Source organism: Passer montanus, unplaced genomic scaffold, assembly GCF_014805655.1.
Source record: "Passer montanus isolate IOZ18808 unplaced genomic scaffold, ASM1480565v1 scaffold17, whole genome shotgun sequence".
Taxonomy (NCBI): domain Eukaryota; kingdom Metazoa; phylum Chordata; class Aves; order Passeriformes; family Passeridae; genus Passer; species Passer montanus.
Genome location: NW_024364270.1, coordinates 6,228,887 through 6,247,747, shown reverse-complemented (window position 1 = coordinate 6,247,747; position 18,861 = coordinate 6,228,887). Strand labels below are relative to the sequence as shown.

At 37.2% G+C, this 18,861-nt stretch overlaps 1 protein-coding gene across 10 annotated transcripts in view; it reads left to right on the top strand.

The window, feature by feature from the left end:
- The window catches only part of PPP1R12A (protein phosphatase 1 regulatory subunit 12A), a 111,043-nt gene that overhangs the window by 34,102 nt on the left and 58,080 nt on the right, over nt 1-18,861 (top strand). For all 10 annotated transcript variants that reach the window (XM_039703822.1, XM_039703814.1, XM_039703819.1 and 7 more), the window contains exon 2: nt 10,720-10,850. In XM_039703822.1, the coding sequence (XP_039559756.1) occupies nt 10,720-10,850 (131 nt within the window). The remainder of the gene's footprint in view (nt 1-10,719; nt 10,851-18,861) is intronic.

Here is an 18,861-nt window from a genome sequence, read left to right as displayed (position 1 = left end):
CTTAAACTCTGTTTACTTGGGGTTTTTCAGAAAAACCTTGGTTTTCTGCTAAAGTTTTGGTGAGCCTGTCAGAATACTTTACTTTCATCCTGAACCTGCTGATTTGCAACTGAAGTCAGCTTCAAGACTTAGTAGCATTTTTGAAAAGCTGAAAAATATTTCCAATTTATCTAAGCTGGATCACAAATTGAAGAATTTTCTGGGATTTAAATGAGAGAAGAAGAGCTTTTCTTTTCCCAGTCTAGGAACAGAAAGCAGCAGGGGCAAGATATTCTTTCCTTAACAGTGGAAAATTGCGAAACAATTACTTTCCTTGTGTTTATGTAGTCTTACCTTCTTAAAGTGGCTTTGTGCACAGAATGAAGTTTTGATAAACAAATATATTTATTATATTTAAAATTATCTGATTAATGCTTAAGCAATTAGAAATGCCATTGTTACTTCTCATTTTATTCTTGGTTCCATCCATGTATGAGTTTTTTCATTCAATTTGATGATATTCACTTTTTACTTGTAAAATACAAATAAATCTAACTGATGCATAACTCATAGTTTGCATGTACTTTTTTATTCTATGTTAAATTGAGCTACACAAATTAGTCATTTATTTGCATAGATTCCCCTGCTTAGAGAATAAAAGAGCCCTGACTGATACCAGCCTTATCAGCTTACTATATCTGCTTTTACTACTAATATACTGTATAATGCTAAGGAGAAAACCACACATGGCAAGTGCTAATTGAATGAGTGTATTACTGCCTTTTTGTACCTGTAATCCTGTTTTTTTTCTGTTAAAACTCCTTTTTATTGTCAGCGATAATGTGTAGTAGGAAACTGAGCGCACAGAAAGTCTGTCTTTATTACTCTGGGATGCTCTATCAGCATGTAAATTTTTCCCCTTGATGGTGTGAAGGGTTATCATTGTTTTTCTTAAATTCGATGTTATTAGTTTTATTCTACTCAGTTTTGCCACTTCACTTACCTAAAATTAGAAAGCAGGGAACACTTCCCTTAGATCCTGCTAATACAGAAGATTAAACGTCAGCTGATGACTAGAATACAAACAAAGCCTAAGAGTTCTCAGAGGAGGGCTGATAGATGTGGTTAGGTTTGCTTTCTTCCAAGGCAGTGCACTCTTCCACTCTGAAGAGCTCAGAACTGTACAGAGGTGATAGTCAGAAGCAGAGGGAAAAAAGAAAACTTGGCACATGTGGTTTAAATTTAACAGAAAGAACACAGAAATGAACAAACCCATTTGTTTATGTAAACAGGTTCCCCTACAAAGTTTTCTTGATCCTTTTTTCTTTTGCTAGATTATGTTGGTTAAGAAAGTGCATTAGGGGATATCAGGAGGTTAAGTATTTTAAATTGAAAAGCTACTTTGGCTCAAGAACTTGATTAGTCACCCATGTGCTAAAAGCAGGTTATGTTTACTCATGGAAAAAAAACCCTATTTGAAATGCAATTGGCTACTGTTTAATTTGACTGGGACAAAAATACATGTCCTATATGACATTGCTTTCTCCTTCTCAAATGTAATATCTACACATGGTGTGACCATGAAAATGAATCACTATCTGCCAAAGTTGTAGCAATAAATGCTTAATGAAACCATAACTGTATAATGGCACTATATTTTTACAGTATGCCAGTTTTGTTTACTCCTGAACCTTGTTTCTTTTCCATACTTGTCGGGAGGTAGATGTGGAGGGTTGTATCGTCTTTGTCCCACTGAGCATGGTGCATCAACCACAGGGCCTGTTCACCCCTGAGAAAAGATGACTGAGAGGAGACTGTCACTGTCTCCTCGTCACTGTCTGTCAGTACCTGAAGGGAGCATGTCCGAGGATGTTTCCAGACTCTTCTTGATGGTGCCAAGCAATAGGACAAGGGACACTGGGCAGAAGCAGCTGCACAGGAAATTCCACTGGAGTATGATGAAAAACTTCTTTACTGTGCCCTGGAACAAATTGTCCAGAGAGGCTGTGGAGTCTCCCTCACTGGAGGTGCTCAAGAACTGTCTGGGCACAGTCCTGTGCCATGTGCTCTTAGGATGGCCCTACTTGAGCAGGGGGGTTAAGCCACATGACCCACTGTGTTCTCTTCCCACCTGACCCATTCTGTGATTCCCTGTTGAAATTGCCTCATAAAGCAAGCTCTGAAGGCAGAGGCCAGAAAAAAGAGAAAGACTTTTGTAAAACAATTGAACTTGAAATTCAGTTCTGGAGCAACTCCCAAATTCACTGATTTTTGATAGGTTTCAAAAACATGTAGCTAAAATGAGGATCTGTCATGTGTAATTTATATATACTTACCTGCCTAAGCCTTCAGGGTTCAAGACAGCTTGTGAATTTGCACATTGTACCAGATATGTACCATGTGTATTGTACCATGGTGTCGGTCAGATCTTAATTTCTCCATTTTGCCTGGTACACTCCTGTTTTTTCAGTTGGCATATGGTTAAAAAACTGCCTAAGAAACATGAAAGTACATTTATAAGCAAGTTCCACAAAAAGTACTAGTGTTATTTTTAAATTAAAAAAAAAATCAGAAGGAAAAGCAGTTGTTTCTCAGTTTAAGAAAAAGCCTCATTTGTGTGAACTTCAGACAGAGATTGCTTTGTGGAGTGCAGTGTCTTCACCACCTCTGTCAATATGTTGAGCCAGGAGAAAAAAGGCCACTCAGGCAAATAGATCTGCACCAGCATCAGTCAGTAACTTAAGTCTTTCAATGCCATTTGGTTTGCTCTCTTCCAAAATAATTTCTTTCCATGACATCTCATTTTCCAAGGATTATTTGTGGGGTTTAGGCAGATATTTTTGGCAAGTTGTCTTGAAATTTCTTCTTTGCATTGCAGTAGATGAATACCATTAAAGTTTAATACTACATATTTAGTACGGTGGTTTTAATTAAGAGATAACTTCTGGTGTGGGAATTTCAACTGTTCCTGAAAATAGATTTTCACAGAGCTAAAAATGAAAACAAATGTCTATTTTGAAGCACATTTGCATGGAATACCCATGTAACTGGGTAGCCTGGAATAGTTGGGATTATTTTAGCAAGAATGGGAGCAGGCATTAGACTGGGTTGTTTTGTCCATATAATGTCTGTCAGGATGGGTCTTGATCTGTTACTGAGGTTGGTAACACTAAGGGTGGCATCTCTGGTTAAATAACATTGCAGCAGCCAACTCCCTCCTTATTTATCTTGGCAGGAGGTTAGAAGGCAAGAATAATTCTATCTCTACTTGAAACACTCTGAAACCACTCAAATATATGTATTCCATTTCAGTCCTGATTAAGATCTATGATTAAGCATTCATTAGGATTCAAATAGTGGAAAATCCCTATGAGATCAATTTTTTAACATGTAGATTATATCAGTCTCAGCAGTGATAGATTTTAGTATTTTTCATGAATTGTGCCCATAATTAAACTTGCCGGTTTAACTATAAGTTACAAACTAGCAAAGCTTAAGGGCATGCAATTAAATTAGTAATTTCAGTGTAGCAAAGAAAACAAGACAGAATTGTAGGATGGAAATTACATTGTGCTCTTACCACATATTTGAGCTAAACATTTACTGATTTGATGTAGCTTCTGGTTTTATCTTGGAGCTGAAAGAAAATCTTAAGTGAACTTTTGTTGAGATATTCACTTGTATATCTTAGAAAACTTAGACAAGTTGCTTACATAAAGTGGAAATAATAGCTAGAGAAGTTTGAGTTCTGGAATGATTTATCTATTTTTGTCAATGTTTGACAGTTCTGCAGGATTTGAATTAAGTAATGATAGTTAATGGGTGCTCAGTTTCAATAGCCTCTGCGTGCTTTCCCCATGAGACTTGAATGGACATGAAATGTTGCATCATCTTCAAGTAGTGTTTTTTCCTTAGGAGAAAGTGTCTTTCTCACCTGCTTTTGCAGATGTCTAAAATGATTCTCATTTTCTGCGCTTAAAAGTGAAGTGTTGGCAAGAAATTTCTCTGGAAAAGAGTTTGCTGTAACTTGCAGAAGCCATGAGATACTCTTGAAATACTTTGGTAGTTTGATTTATTGGATATGGTAATAATAATTTTAACTATTTTTTATGGGCCAATTCTCCAGGTTTTTAAATAGTAGGCCATTCTTACCAAAAAATAACACACAAGTGTATCATACATAATATTTACGGGCAAGCTAAACGAAGTAATGCTAGTCTAGCAAAAGGGTAATATTACTAGTTTAGCAAGGATGTTTGCATTGTAAACCATACCATTTTTACCAGAAAGCATGCTTTAATAAAGTAAAATATTCAATCCTAAAACTAGATTTTGTCAGTAGGCAAGGTATCTGGTATTACCCAGCTCATTGAAAAATAGGAGCTGTGACTTGTGGGTTGGCTAAATGAACACTTAATTTCATAATTGAGCAACATTTGTCATCTGTAATACTAGATTAATACCTGAAGTTCTGTTACAACACCAAAACTCTTCTGTTTCTTAACGTAAACATGAACATCAACAGCAGCCTCTCCATCCTGTATGTACTGTATTAAACAGAATACTTGGCAAATGTAAAATACCTGCTTTTATAGTGATTGCTTGATTAGTAAGTAAGTGTAGTAATCACTAATATTTCATAATCTCATTTGATGGTCCTTCTTATTACCCTTCATCTTGAAAGTGTTCCAGAATATTCAGTGACTATTCTGGAACACTTTAGAACCTTAAGATGTTATACTTTGTATGAAAACATTGAATTAATAGCCGAGTAATAAATTTAGGTGCAAAAAAAATATTCTTCCTTTGTTCTAGTGGCAGTAACTCCCAGATTAATTTGACCCTGTAACTTGAAAGTTAGATAAGGCTCATGTTTCATTTCATGCACCTTACTGCCACTTCATTTGTTGGTACTTCATTGTTAATTAATACAGCATAAATATGTAAGTTATTGAAAAGTGCACCTTACTGCCACTTCATTTGTTGGTACTTCATTGTTAATTAATGTGCAGCATAAATATGTAAGTTATTGAAAATTGGAAAGCGTTGCTCAAACCTGGTTTGGTTTGTTTGACCAAATTTCTTTTTAGGCCTTCGCTGTCAGTGGTTTACTAACAGAAGAAAACCTCTAAGAATTGCAATATGTAAATTTACTCTCTTTTTCACAGCATCAGTGAGGATGAACAGAAGATGTGATTAGTGAACTGTAATGTCCTCTCTCCTAAGAAAACCTTTCCTCATGAGGGCAAAAATCATTGCAGAGTGAGACCAGCCTTCAAACTGTGGGAATTACCTCATGGAGCTGTGCTCACTGGGAGGTCAGCACAAAGACTTGGGTAGGAGCAGTAGCTGTTGAGTTCACACTGTGAACTGCTTTGTGGCGCCATTATTTCAGACGATTCATGGTTAACCACCTTTTCATGACAACTGGTGAATTTAATTCTCTTCAGCCTCTATCCCTGTCTCAGTTTCAGTTGAAACTGCAAGGGAGGGAGGGAGGATAGTGAGATAGAGCAAGTAACATCATTTCTGTAGGAAGGCTGTACAAGGCCAGCTTGGATGGGGCTCTCAACAACTTGCCCATGACAGGCATTTGGAGCTAGATGAGTTTCTTCCAACCCAAAATATTTTATGATTCTATGAAATACTTACAAACAAGAAACTAGGCTTAAAAGAGTTGTAAATTTAAAAGTACAAGTGGTGAAGCAGTTGCTAATTTGGAAATATGTCTTTCAAAAAGTGTCAGTTTGAAACAAGAAGCTTTAACAGGCATTATAATGGGTGAAAATTCAGAGTGAAACTAAATTTTGTTTCTTTGATAGTGGAATTAGGACATGAAAATTAATTTCAGAACAATGCTGCTTCTCCGAATACAAAACCCATTTTAATATAATCAAAGCAAATAATTCTGCTTTAACCAGATAAAGATAAGAGTATTTTTCTTCCTTTTTCTTGTTTATTTCATTTTAATTTCTAATTGCCTTTCTGATCCAGTGTAGATTCAGTTTAGCACAATGTGTCAGCATAGCTGTAAGGGAGTGTGGTATGTGATGGCAGAGGAGCAAGCAACCCAAGGCAAAGAGAATGGGAACCACTTTTAACCAGCTCTGCTGCTTTGATTTGATTCCTGGGTACATTGGCACAGATGTTCATGTCCTGCTAAGTCCTGTTGGACCCACTGGAATTACTTCACTTGAAAAATTGAAAGAGGGGACCAACTATACTCCAGACCCTCTGTGTGAGCTCTTCTTCCTGGTTCCAGTATTCACATGGCAATTCAGAATGGCTGTTGGACTTATTTTATCCCTTTAATATATTCTTCTGTGTTCATATTTTTGACTCTTTTCTGTACCAGGAGTAAAAAAGTAAAAAATGAAATGTGATGGCAGAGGTGTCAAACGAAAATATTCTTCTGTGTTCATATTTTTGACTCTTTTCTGTACCAGGAGTAAAAGAAAAAATGAAATGCGATGGCAGAGGTGTCAAACAAAAAACATGTTTGTTTTCCTAATAGATGCAAAATAATTTATGGAATAGATCAGAATACTGATCTAGTCAGTAAAAGGGTAGGTTTTAGCTCTTTTCTGTACCAGGAGTAAAAAAGTAAAAAATGAAATGTGATGGCAGAGGTGTCAAACGAAAAATGTTTGTTTTCCTAATAGATGCAAAATAATTTATGGAATAGATCAGAATACTGATCTAGTGAGTAAAAGGGTAGGTTTTCGTCTCTCTGTGGAGAATGGAGACAAATTTTACTGAAGCATGTTAAAAGAAGTGTAATGTCTGAACGCCTAAATTAGATTATGTTACCTCTTTAGATGTTAGCATTAATGAAAATCAGTATAAATTGTAGCCCCATGTAGGGTGCATGGTGTATGGCTCTGCTTCATGAATATGGGACAGTGGTCTAACAGACTGATAGCTTCCTTCCCTACAAGATTTCTGATTTTTTCAAAATAATTACAGGCTTCTTTTCCTGTCTTTTGGGGAAGAGTGCTCTCTGCTGAATTCTATGGGTGCTTACTCACTGAAGAACCAAGAACTTCTGATGTTTCTTTTAAAATTACCACTTTTTAAGGCTACTGACTTAAGTTATATTTCCCTGTCATCTATGTTCTTAACACATAGTATCAAGAGGCAGCTATATCACCTGCCACTGCACTGGAATACAAAGTCATGGCAAATACAGTCAGTTTAAAGTCTAGCATGTTTAACAGGTATCTGTTATCCCCTTTTGAGTATTTATGGGAAAAGGTTAAAATGTTGTTTCTAGCACAAGCTAGACCTACCTAGGACTTGTCTGTGTGGGAGCCAGGTGCTGTTGATCTTTGCTCGTCTTTGCAGTCCAAGTTTCAGGTTGTTGTACAAATGGAAAGTAGTTTTCTTTTCTGGACCTCAGTGTACTTCCCTTTTCTTATCAGAAAAGGTAACCAGACTTTGTATTCTCAACTTTACTTTGACTTTATGACTGATTAGCCTAATTTCTAAATTGGTTCTCAAAGGAAAAAAGGTTTCTGTGATAGCACTGGCAGCTGTTGTTCTGTTTGAGGCCTGTTTGCTAACTTAGGTCAAATTTGGCAGGGTAATGAGCGCTTCATGCGGAAATGCCTTTCTGCCATTTGGTGAGGCTGGGGTTGAGGGAGAGAAAACAGTTCATGGGATGAAGGGTGTCTTATGTGTGAGCTCCTATGTCCTGCTTGCCCTAGGAGCTGGCTGGTATAGGTGCTCTACAGCTGTGTTTTGCAAGCACTTGGAAAGAGCTTTAGGATGACCTGTGGTTTCACTAAGTGGTAACTGATGCTCTAGACAGGAACTGTGGGTCATGAAGAGAGAGTCTGGGGATAAGGGCAGATGACTGCAAAGAACTGAGATGAATCTTGAAAGGGATCTCTGTAATAAATGTGAAAAAGGAAGACCTGCAGCTGTCTGCGTCCTCTGTTCAGATTCTGGGACAGAAAGAATGGTGAGAATTTATCTTTCTAAGTTACTGCAGCATCAGTGGAACTCTAGTTGATTATGTCTTGCATGTACGTTGCTTTTTCCTTTGTAATAACTTGCAGGCTGAGGTCTAGAAGGGCATTATGTTCAGAGGCTACTGCTTTAAGTTTATCATGCTGCTCTGACAAGCTTTCCTTTTGTGGTTGAGATGTCAGTCTTTAACAACAGAGGCACTTCTGACACTTGATAAATATTGCTTTTAGAAGTGAGCAGTGCAGGGAAATGGAAAAACATTTAGATAAAATTTCTTTTATAACATTTGTTTCTTGGCTTTCTGTCTTAAGGTACATGATGATAGTGAGAAGTGCCTTTCCTATGGAAAGTGCTGAGAGTGACAGAATCTATCCAACACCTGCCTGTAGTTCTGTTAAGAAAAAGGGGACATGGAGACATAAGATGCAGTGGATTCGTGTTTAAAAGCAATAGAATGAATTGCAATTTGTTGTATTAGACTTAAGATAGGTATTACCTTTTTGGAGACAACAGCGAGTTTTTAATAAAATATTTTTGGTTGTTATGAATGTGCAGTTTCTTATAATACCTGATAAGTGCATTTGAGCTCTCCTGATTGTTGCCATATATGGCACAATAAACTGCCCAAATTTGGTCAAATATTTTTAGCCACTTAGTCATATGTCTTTTAATGTGCTGCCTATGTAAGCTTTTGATTCACTTAGCAACAGCACTTTTATGAGTATATCTTGCCAGGTTTTCTCATGTATATTTGAAAAATAGGCAAGGATTGTTGGGTTGTGTCACAACCAGATGGTTGGGGTCTTGTTTTTTGATTTTTTTTGTTTGGTTGGTTGATTGGTTGGTTGGTTTTTGGGTTTTTTTGTTAATAGTGCTAATCAGTTTTAAGATAGCTTTTTTCCACAGATGATGAATTCCTGGAAATTTTAAGATAAGCATGCAGCATATTAAAATTTAATACTCAAATATTTGCATCAGAAATATTTTTGATATAAATTTAATTTTCCTTATAATTAGATGGTGAATATTATTATAGATGTAGAATATGAGTGGTTGGACAAATTGAATATCCAGAAAAACTGGATATATGGGTACATATAGTTGATATTTCTGTTAAGTGTAAACATCTGAGTTTCTTGAATTTGTTTTCCTCCTAAACTGATTAACCATGTCTTGCATTTGGATTCTTTTTCACTAAGTTACAAAATGTCTTACAAAAAGGTGATTCTCTTCTTTCAGAGCTTGTTTTAAGCGTATAATCATTGTACACTGTTGATAAGTGGGAGAAATTGAAGACAAATATGGTTAACAAACTTGTAGTCTTTATTACTGGCGTATGTTAATAAATTATTTTATTAGGGATGGGTATGACTAAGAAGTTCTCGATTCAGTTTTCAAGAATACCTGAAAAGGTAGGGAAGGTTTCATTCAAGAATGGGGTTTTGTTTTTAACTGAAAAACAAATAATGCAAGCAGTGTATTGCAGTCTAGCTGTCCCTAACTAAAGCAAATGGAGTTAAAGGATAATTTGTGGCTGGTTTTGTTTGGCTGGTTACACTGGGAAGCAACATTCTCCTCATGGTGTAGCTATTGCCTCAGCATTGCAGAACAGAGGAAAGCTACAGGATTCATCTTTGAACACACAGTTGCTTAAATAGGGATATCCAAGTTGTTTTCTTTCTACGGGAAAACATTATGTAATTTTGGGGATTTTTCAGAAGTATTCTGAAAAATAAAATTTATACCTTAGTTGCATTTCATTAGAGGTGTAATTCCGTAGTAGGAACTAGGATCCCAGGAGTAGAGGTTCTCATTTCAGCCATGTGGCTATGTAGTATTGTTGATTTATTAAGCTGAAAAATTAATACCAGTCTTGTGGGGTCTAGCTGCTTGGAGTTCTTGCTGCCCTGAAATGCAGAGGGACTTTTCTCTCAGTTGCTCTGCCCTTTTAAGGGCAGCAGGATAGAAGTTGGCAAGAAAACTCACCGAGCACCCTGTGAGAAAAATACTCGAACAGAGAGAAGAAAGGCAAAACAGGAGTCAGTCAAGATGGAGGTCTGCAGAACAGCAGTAGTTCTGCATCTGGGCAATGCTGTTTGCTTGGTAATTAAGAGATGTGGGCAGATGATAATATTTTTGCAATTGCCAACCTGATACTCGAATAAGTTTATAAACATGCGTGATTAATAGACTGTTAAAAGATTTATGGTGGTATAGAATATATTGCAGTAGAAAACAGTAGGGGGATGTTGAAATACTGTGTAGCATCCCCATCTACTCCATAGTTTCTCTTACATTACAGGTCAAATCACATTATGGTATTGTTTTCAAAGTGCTTCCCAGTTCTTAGTCACAATTCTACTTCATGGTGTAGCTGTTCATTCAATTTTAATATCCACTGAAGTGGCTGAGCTGGGCCTGGGACAAAGTGAGGACCTGAGGAACCACTTTATACTGGAGAATAAGGGTTCAGTGGGGATTGTAAAGGTCTTCTCGGAAAACCAGAATGCATTTACCTGAGAAATTTTTTTTTTTGCTTTTTTTTAACTGTTTAAACACATTTATTTAAAAAGTTTTATAAATCTGGAACCTGTTGTTTATCTCTCAAATTCTTCCTGTCTTGCTGCCGGACCCCAACAAAGAAACCCTACTTCCTCATCAGAACTGAAGATACTTCACGTTTTCTCCTGAAGATTTTGCTTAAAGATGCTCAGTATTGTAGAACAGCTTTGATATCAACTTACTTCTTAACTCTTTCTTTCTTTGTAGGCTTGTATAGATGATAACGTAGATATGGTGAAATTTCTGGTGGAAAATGGAGCAAATATTAATCAACCAGATAATGAAGGCTGGATACCTCTACATGCAGCTGCTTCCTGTGGATATCTTGATATAGCAGAGTAAGACTTTTTCCTCTATTTTTAAAATTGATGTATTTTGCTAATACATTGCTAGAGAGACAATAGAAGCAGATGGTATTTATAAGTTGTTTTTAGTTGCCTCTGGCATGTGTAGTGAGGAAGAATGCTTTTATATTGTGTGTTGATTGTGAAGTGTGCTACATCTATAACTTTGTGTGTTGCATTTTCTCTTTCTAGTTTTCTTACATTACATATTAGGTAGATGCAAACATAAACATAAGACTGCTTATGACTGTCAGATTATTTTTTTATATTATTTTTTCTGTAGAAAGGCTTTCTGGGGAAAGGCACAGGGACAATGTTCCAAATTACATTTATTAATAGTCTGAAACATTATCCTGGGGTAAGTCTATGTGTAGGACATAACTTTTACAGTTGTATTTGCAGTCTTTAAACATTTGTTTTTCATCTATGGTATAGAACAGTTGACTAGTTCTTTTAGCTGTGGAGCAGAAGCCTACAGTAAAAACTGGATGCCCATTTCAGTATTAGTTAAAGCTTACTCACTGCTGAATTCCAGGAGTGGTTTTGTTATTTTTGAAGTCTGTTGAAAGCCACTGAAGGTGTGCAAAAAGCAAATTTTTTGAGAGGTTGTCTGTTTGAGCCTGAAATGATACTTATTTTGAGAAAATGTGTGGCATATGTTGTTCAGCACACTGTTTCAGTTAAGCAGGTAATAAAGTCTTTTTTAAAACCCTTTGGGTAAACACAAAATTCATTAATTTTACCAAACTTTTTTTTTTTTTTTTGTGACATCTGATCCAGTGTAAGATTTGGACAAAATAGAAAGTAGTATTTTATCATGTAATTATTTACTAATTGCAGTGGTGAAGAATAAAAATTGTGAGTTTGAGAGTTTTACTTGCTGCAGTCTAGAGAGAAGTGAAAAATTCTGGGGACTCTAGTATATAATTTTCCCTGGTTTTTGTTTGTTTATAGGGTTTTTTTGGTTCTGTTTTTTTGGGGTTTTTTTTTTGAGGTGTTCACAGAGTGATGTGCTTTGAATATCCTTGGTATACCTGGGGCACTACGTGACCACTAACTTTGTAATCTGTCTTTCTACGCTATGCAGATGTTTGATGCTGTTATCCCCCTTGCATGAGTACTGGGAGTGTTTACTTCTTGGTATACTATGACAAGAATTTCCCTGCAAATTGGGATAATATAAGCCTTTCTACAGTTTAGTGGAGGTAAAACAGCCGCCTTTATTCCACAGTAGGAGAAAGTAGTTAAGTGAGCTTGATTTGGCCTTGCAGCCAAACACAGGCACTTGTTTAGGAAAGGGTGTGCAATGTCCCTTGTCCACTGAACAGTTTTTCACTATTGACTTGAATATCTGAGATCTCTCTGGTTCTTATTCTCTCAGATTGGAACAGAATCTCTCTGCATATTTTCTATAGAGAGCGTTTGGAGAAATGGGGTTATTGAGGTGTAGTCCTTTGGGATGTGAGAATCTAACATGTTGGAAGAGCAGTGTTTCTAAGGCACATGGAGTTTTGCAGATAAGCTGTTGAAACAAATTTCTATATACAGCTGAGAAGGGGAACCTGAGTGGAGCAATATTTATATCTGATGATGCCCATAGAATTTAGATCTTCTTCAGACTGCTTCTCCACAATCTCATCTTCAAATAATTTACAAAAGTGAATTCTAGAAACCACAGTTTGCAGCTGAAGCAAAACTAGGGGAAGGGGAAAGAGTGATACAATAAACTACTAGAGATTAGAAATTTTATTTTAATATGGTCCATAGTATGTGCTGGATCCAGCATCTGCTTTATTGAGGATGCATTCCTGGAAAGCATGAGGATGTGTGTTTGTGTGTGTCTGTTACTGAATCTGATATATTTTACTTTTAGCACCTATTTCTGTGCAAGAGAGAAGACAGTCGGGGAATGAGTTCTGTTGTTTACTAAGTTTGTTAATAAAAGGCTGGGAAGAATCTGACCTGTGCTTCCCTTTCTCATCCTCCTGTGGAATTGCCTGTTGCACAGATTTGTAATGCTTCTCAAACTGGGGACTTGTCAATCTTGTTTCTGCTTCTTCTGCTGCCATCTGAAGTTTTCTTAGGCCTTCCTTCCTTCCTTCCTTCCTTCCTCCAGCAGATCAACACCCGTGCTGAACTTGGTGTTACCTGCAAACTGACTGAGGGTGTCCTAGATCCCCTTGTCCAGATCATCCATAAAGGCAATAAAGAGGACTAGCCCCAGTGCAGAGCCCTGGGGAGCACCAGCCAGCAACTGGATGTAACTGTTCATCCCCACTCTCTGGGTGCATCTATCAAGACAGTTTCTAATCCAGCAAAGAATGTGCCTGACCAGGCCATGAGGAGCCAGTTTCTCCAGGAGACTGCTGAGGGAGAGAGTGTCAAAAGCTTTTCTGAAGTCCTGGTGGACAGCATTCAGTCTTTCTCATCCAGTTGATCTGGTCATAGAAGGGCAGTTTGGTGACTGCTGAGGGAGAGAGTGTCAAAAGCTTTTCTGAAGTCCTGGTGGACAGCATTCAGTCTTTCTCATCCAGTTGATGGGTTATCTGGTCATAGAAGGGAGACCAGCTTGGTGAAGGAGGACCTGCCTTTCCTAAACCCATGCTGGGTGTGCCTGATTCCTTGGTTGCCCTGTAGATGACAGTGAAGAATTTCTTCTTAATATCTAATCAAAACCTTCCCTCTTTCAGTTTGAAGCTATTCCCCCTTTTCCTGTCACTGCATGCTGTTGTTAAAAGTTCCTCTTCAGCTCTCCTATAGTCCCCTTCAGCTACAAGAAGGCTGCTATAAGGTGTATGTGTGAGCTGTTATGTACATATTACTCTTAAGTAGTCCCTGCTGCTCCTCAGATGTTCCTGTGAGTGCACCCATGTGCTGGAGATCTGTGAGAAGTACAGAATATGGAAGTGGTAGGAAGCTTCTCTGAAAAAGCTCTGGATATCTCAGGCAGCCACCACTTCAGTGATGTTTTTGTCTTGGTCCCATGTTAATTGCTAGTGGGCTGAGTGAATTTGTAGCATGGCTTCCCACTTGTTGGGATTTTATTTTGCTCTGTACTGTCTGGTCAGTGGGCTTGTCATTGCAGGTGTATTCCCTGTCCCTGTTATCCTCCACTGTGTTCACCACTCCTGCGACAGTTTCTCCCAGCCAGTATCTCCTGTGCCATTTCAGTTTCCTGCTCCTTCAGAATAACCGTCTTGTCTTGAATATGCTTCCTGTCTCTTCTAAAAAAATACATCTTCCACTTTAAGAAATGTTTGTCTTATAGAAGGCCACTTCAATTGGAATACAGCAAAGAACATAGTTTAGTGTATAATAATGTGTCAGCTGCTTGCAAAGGGGTAGTTGTGCTGTAAAAGCAAAATTTCTGGCATGGAAGGCAACTGCTTCTGTTGTTTCTGACTCTGTAAATACTGAGAGTGTTTCAGCTTACTAGAAATTCTGTGAATACTTCAATTTTAGAATGGTCTATTTAGATTGTTGTTCATCTAATTTATGATTATGTAAATCACCTTACAAGTAATTGTAATATGAACAAGTTTTAAATCAAAATTCTTCAACATTTCCATAACAGGTGGATTTTTTTATAGTGTGTTCTCATTTCTGATCTCCATTTTTTTCATACACAGAAAGCTTTGCACAAATAAGCTTTTTTTTCCACTAATGTGTTAGTGTAAATTAAGAAGTCAGCATGACATGTTTTGTAAAATTATAGTTGCGGGAAAAGAAACCTGAATGCAGGAGGACTTGAACAGAAATGTTGTGTGCATTCTTTAAGATGCTGTTTAATGGGTAGGACCCTTAAATTTTTAATGGGTAGGACCTTTATACAACTGTTTCCTTGTGTATAATGAATTCTTTTATCTGATAGATCTCTTCTGTGGTTGAAAAGTTTGTATATTATTTCAGTATCAGGAATAAACAAATAACTTCTTTTGAACACAAAAAAAAGTAATGGGGGAGGGCAAAATAGTGCAAAGTGGCATTTAAGAAACAATTTTTAAATGCTTATTTTTTTATTTCTCTCTGCTATGTATTGCACCTGATATAGAAAAATCTGAAATATTAGAAATTTCTCTTTTGTTCAATAATTAAAGTTTGTGCTAAAAGTTACTTTCTTGTGGTCTTTGTAGGTTGCCTAGTTGTGAGTGTGTAGTTGATGTATTTTGAACCTTGTTTGCAACTGTTTAGAGACTGCTATACAGTTATACTACTTAAATAGGAATGACTTTTCATTTTACCCTGAATGAAAGATACATCTTCCAAGAAGTATTAGAGAAGTGTTTTTCAAAACTAACATAAAGTCAGTGACAGTTACAGATTTATTGCAAAAATACCACCCAAAAACTGAAGGGGGAGAGAGATGTCAACAGCATTTTCATACCTTCATGCAGTAGGTTTTACAAACAGTGTGACAAATGTTTCTGCACATACTAAAATTCCTCATGGGTTCAAGGGATGAGAAATCCATGGAGGGTGGATACATTAAAAAATGTTAAGGTGGAATACATAAATAGAAATGGAATCTGATTGAGAAAGTCTATGAAAGTAGTTAGAAAGGTATGAAATGAAAAATAGCATGTATTTGCTCTACTTTTATGCTCGTTGAAGATCTTATGTCTGGAGATGGGCTTGATGTTAACTGGATGCTTGGATTAACTCTTTATGGTAGCTTTTATGTTTGAGAAGCATGTTTGATACTCATAGTTTGATACCCATACAAATCCTAAGGCTTAGTACAGTTTCAAAATACACCTTCTTTATTTAAGAAGGTTTTTAAGGTTTTAAAGGCTGAAGCATATGATTACAGTCAGAAACAGAAAAACGTCTCAAGTTCAGAGTCTCCTCTGTCAGTTTTTTTAGGATGAGAATAGTAGTTTGAGCAACTCTGCTGCTGTAAAATACCCACTCTTCCTTTCTGCCCAAAGTTTCCTGTTATATATCCCCTCCTTCCCCTAACATTTCAAGCAGACTTTAAAAGGCTTGTGTGTTAACCGCAGGCTTGCTGCTGACATCCATCTGTTCTTCCAGGCTCCAGACACCTGAAAGTGAACCCAGCCAAACTCGTTTGCTGAAGGCTTTGCAAACCATTGTCCCGGGATCTCCCTATTTTAGTAACAGTCCATTAAGACTGAGTGATCCCTGTCTGATAGACAGACAATCCTGCAAACCTGTAGTTGGATATCTAGATGTTCAGTGATGAGTGGTTTTGTTACAGCTCTAATTGCCTTGGGGTGGCTGCTGTGGGTGCTGCCTGGTAGTGATTCCTGCCTGTGGTACAGGACCAGTGCTCATCTGGCAACAGCTAGGCAAGAGAATTCAGTGGAGTTTGACTACATGATTAGAGTGAGCTAACCTGAGACTATTGCAGAAACAGGCAGATACTCACTTCCTCCCTTGGTTTTGCCTCCTCCACCTTCCCTCTTGTGTTATCTAATGATCACACAACAATGTGGGAACTGTATGCATAAGAATAGCCTTCAGGGGCTTTGGAGGCTTTATTCTCTTTTGGATCACTGAGCTGACCTGGCTTGCCAGCAGCACTTAGTATAGATATGCAGGTAAAAAAAAAAAAAGTCTAAGCTCCTTTTCAGAGATATCTTGTACTTTTGATCAGAAGCCTGGCTAAGTAGAGCTGCCTGTTCAATGGTGGAGTCCTGTGGTTCATCTCCCACCTCATAAGCCTGAACCACTTGGTACTGTTCAATGTCTTTCATGATATCTGAGGGTGTTGGTGCCAGACAGTATGTTTCAAAGCAGTTGTTTTTAATCCATTTTCTCTCAATGTTTCAATAACTAGATCATCTGAAGCTGTTTCTTACTTATTAGAGAGTTTTTAATCTGAACTCTTTTGCTGTAACCCATTTTAATCCTAAAGAGCCAAATATTACTTAGGCAAAGCACACTACTAAAAATGTCAGGGATGGCTCCTGTCTCCTTCAGCTTGGTTACAAGTTATAGTTTTAATTAAGTGAGTAGCAAGTGATATTATTAGTGATATGTTCAGAAATGGATCTTTGGAGAATAATTGGAAATTTGGATTTTTGAATGACAAGGTAAAGCTCGTGGTCTGAGGTAAACCACATGTAAACTCATGATGCAGACTGGTATGGAATTTGATCTTACAGACATGCTACAAGGTGAAAGGATGTTTTTGTCAGGATCCAAAATGTTTATTTAAATACTAGGAAATGTTAACTGGAGGTGTAGACTTAGAAGTGAAAGGAAGCAAAGATGAAACATCATACAACCCACTCAAGAAAATGGGAAGGGGACTTCAGAAAAGTCATGTGACAAAATAAAAACAGGGAAAGGAGATATATTCCCAGCCAACGAAAAACATCTCTTCTAGAAGAATGACTGACTACAAGTTCATATTGGTAAAACTGCAGTGTTTGTTTTGAGAGCTGGGAAAAGGTCACTGCGGGCTTTAGAAGATTGTTAATTTCCATTTGTTGCCTTCTTTCTGGAAAAACAGATTGGGAAAAAAACTAGTCCCCTGCCAGTAAAAAGTGTGATGCTCTGTGCAACATAAAAGTTCCTCCTCCTCCAAACTTGCATTACTTATCTGCAAGGATAAAGCTAAATTCAGTTAGATAAAATAGTGGACAGACTGGAAAATCAGTGAGGTAGTATCAGTTGACATTTTCTTTTATGAAGATGTACTGTGTCAGTGTCCTGTTTCCATCATGTTTTTGCTGGATATATGTATGTCCTAAGAATAATGAAATAGTAAGGAAATTGTTAAGGTTGATGGTGAAGTTCCCTTTCTGAAATCATGTCATCATGTGGTAGAGTTTAATATTTTCTACTGTGTAGCTGTGATCTGATGTGTGGATAAAACCCAGCTGACAGAAATACACGGTTAAATATAGTTGATGGCTTAGAGGAAACTATAGGGCTTAGCTGATTTTCATACATGTTTTTTCAGGTGAGGGAGTCAAGGAGAACTGGTCACTGTAGAGTGTACAGAGTGTGTGCTCTGTAGCTGCCTTCTTTCAGATTGGCTTACTGGGTGCATCTCTACTTGTGACCCTAAATATTTTAAGTTAGTGTATTAGTATTTAATAAGCGTTCCTGTTCTTCTAAGGGTAAATGTAATAGAAATTAAGTTTAGAGATATCTTCTTCAGGAACACGATTTAATGGGAAATACCTTTTTTTCTTTTAATGCAGTTTAGCAGTTCATTCAATCTAGTGAAAGGTCAAGGGACTGATGCCCATTGTAATGCTCATTGAACTCTTAATATTTGGCTGAAAAGGAATTTGAAAATGGAGCTGATGTCTAAAAAAACCATCATGCTTTGAGAAGTGAAATAGGAGAGATCTTACTTGTTTCTCACAAAACATTGATTTTTATTGGTATTATGAGAACAATTTCCAGTAGATGCCTTACATGTGAATTCTGAAGTTGAAGGTGGTACATATGAAAAGAACATATACAGAAGAGTGATAGATAGGGAAACCTGAGAGATTGTACAGACTCACAAGAGACAGCACTCAGGTCCTTCCTGGCTGATAGCTTGTACTGCCCATTGCCACCAGTAAGTTCCTGTTTTCTAGGTAGGACTAGAACATGGGAGAACAGCTCTAGGTATATTATATACATGAGAAACCAAGTTGTGAATTGTACAGAGGCTTGGTAAGTATGGCGTACTGTCACATGTGAGGGCCTCATCAACCAATTCAAAATTGCTATATGACAGAGGTGATAATAGATCCTTTATAGACAGTGGAATCTATAGAATTATTAGTGCTGTTGACCACTGAATATAGTATTTATTAAGTTACCTGATATAAAAATAATTTAACTCGCAACAAAAGTTGGTTTTGAGGATTGTGTTCTAGGAGAAAACAAAGTTGTGGTATAGGGTGTCACTTCTCTGCATCTCAGTTTTGATTTTCTTTCAGCTTTTACTTGAGTGGTTTTATCTGTTGTGAGTTTGACCCTATTCTGGCACATATAGTAGACTTTCTAGTGACACTAAAACAATTTATGACCTACT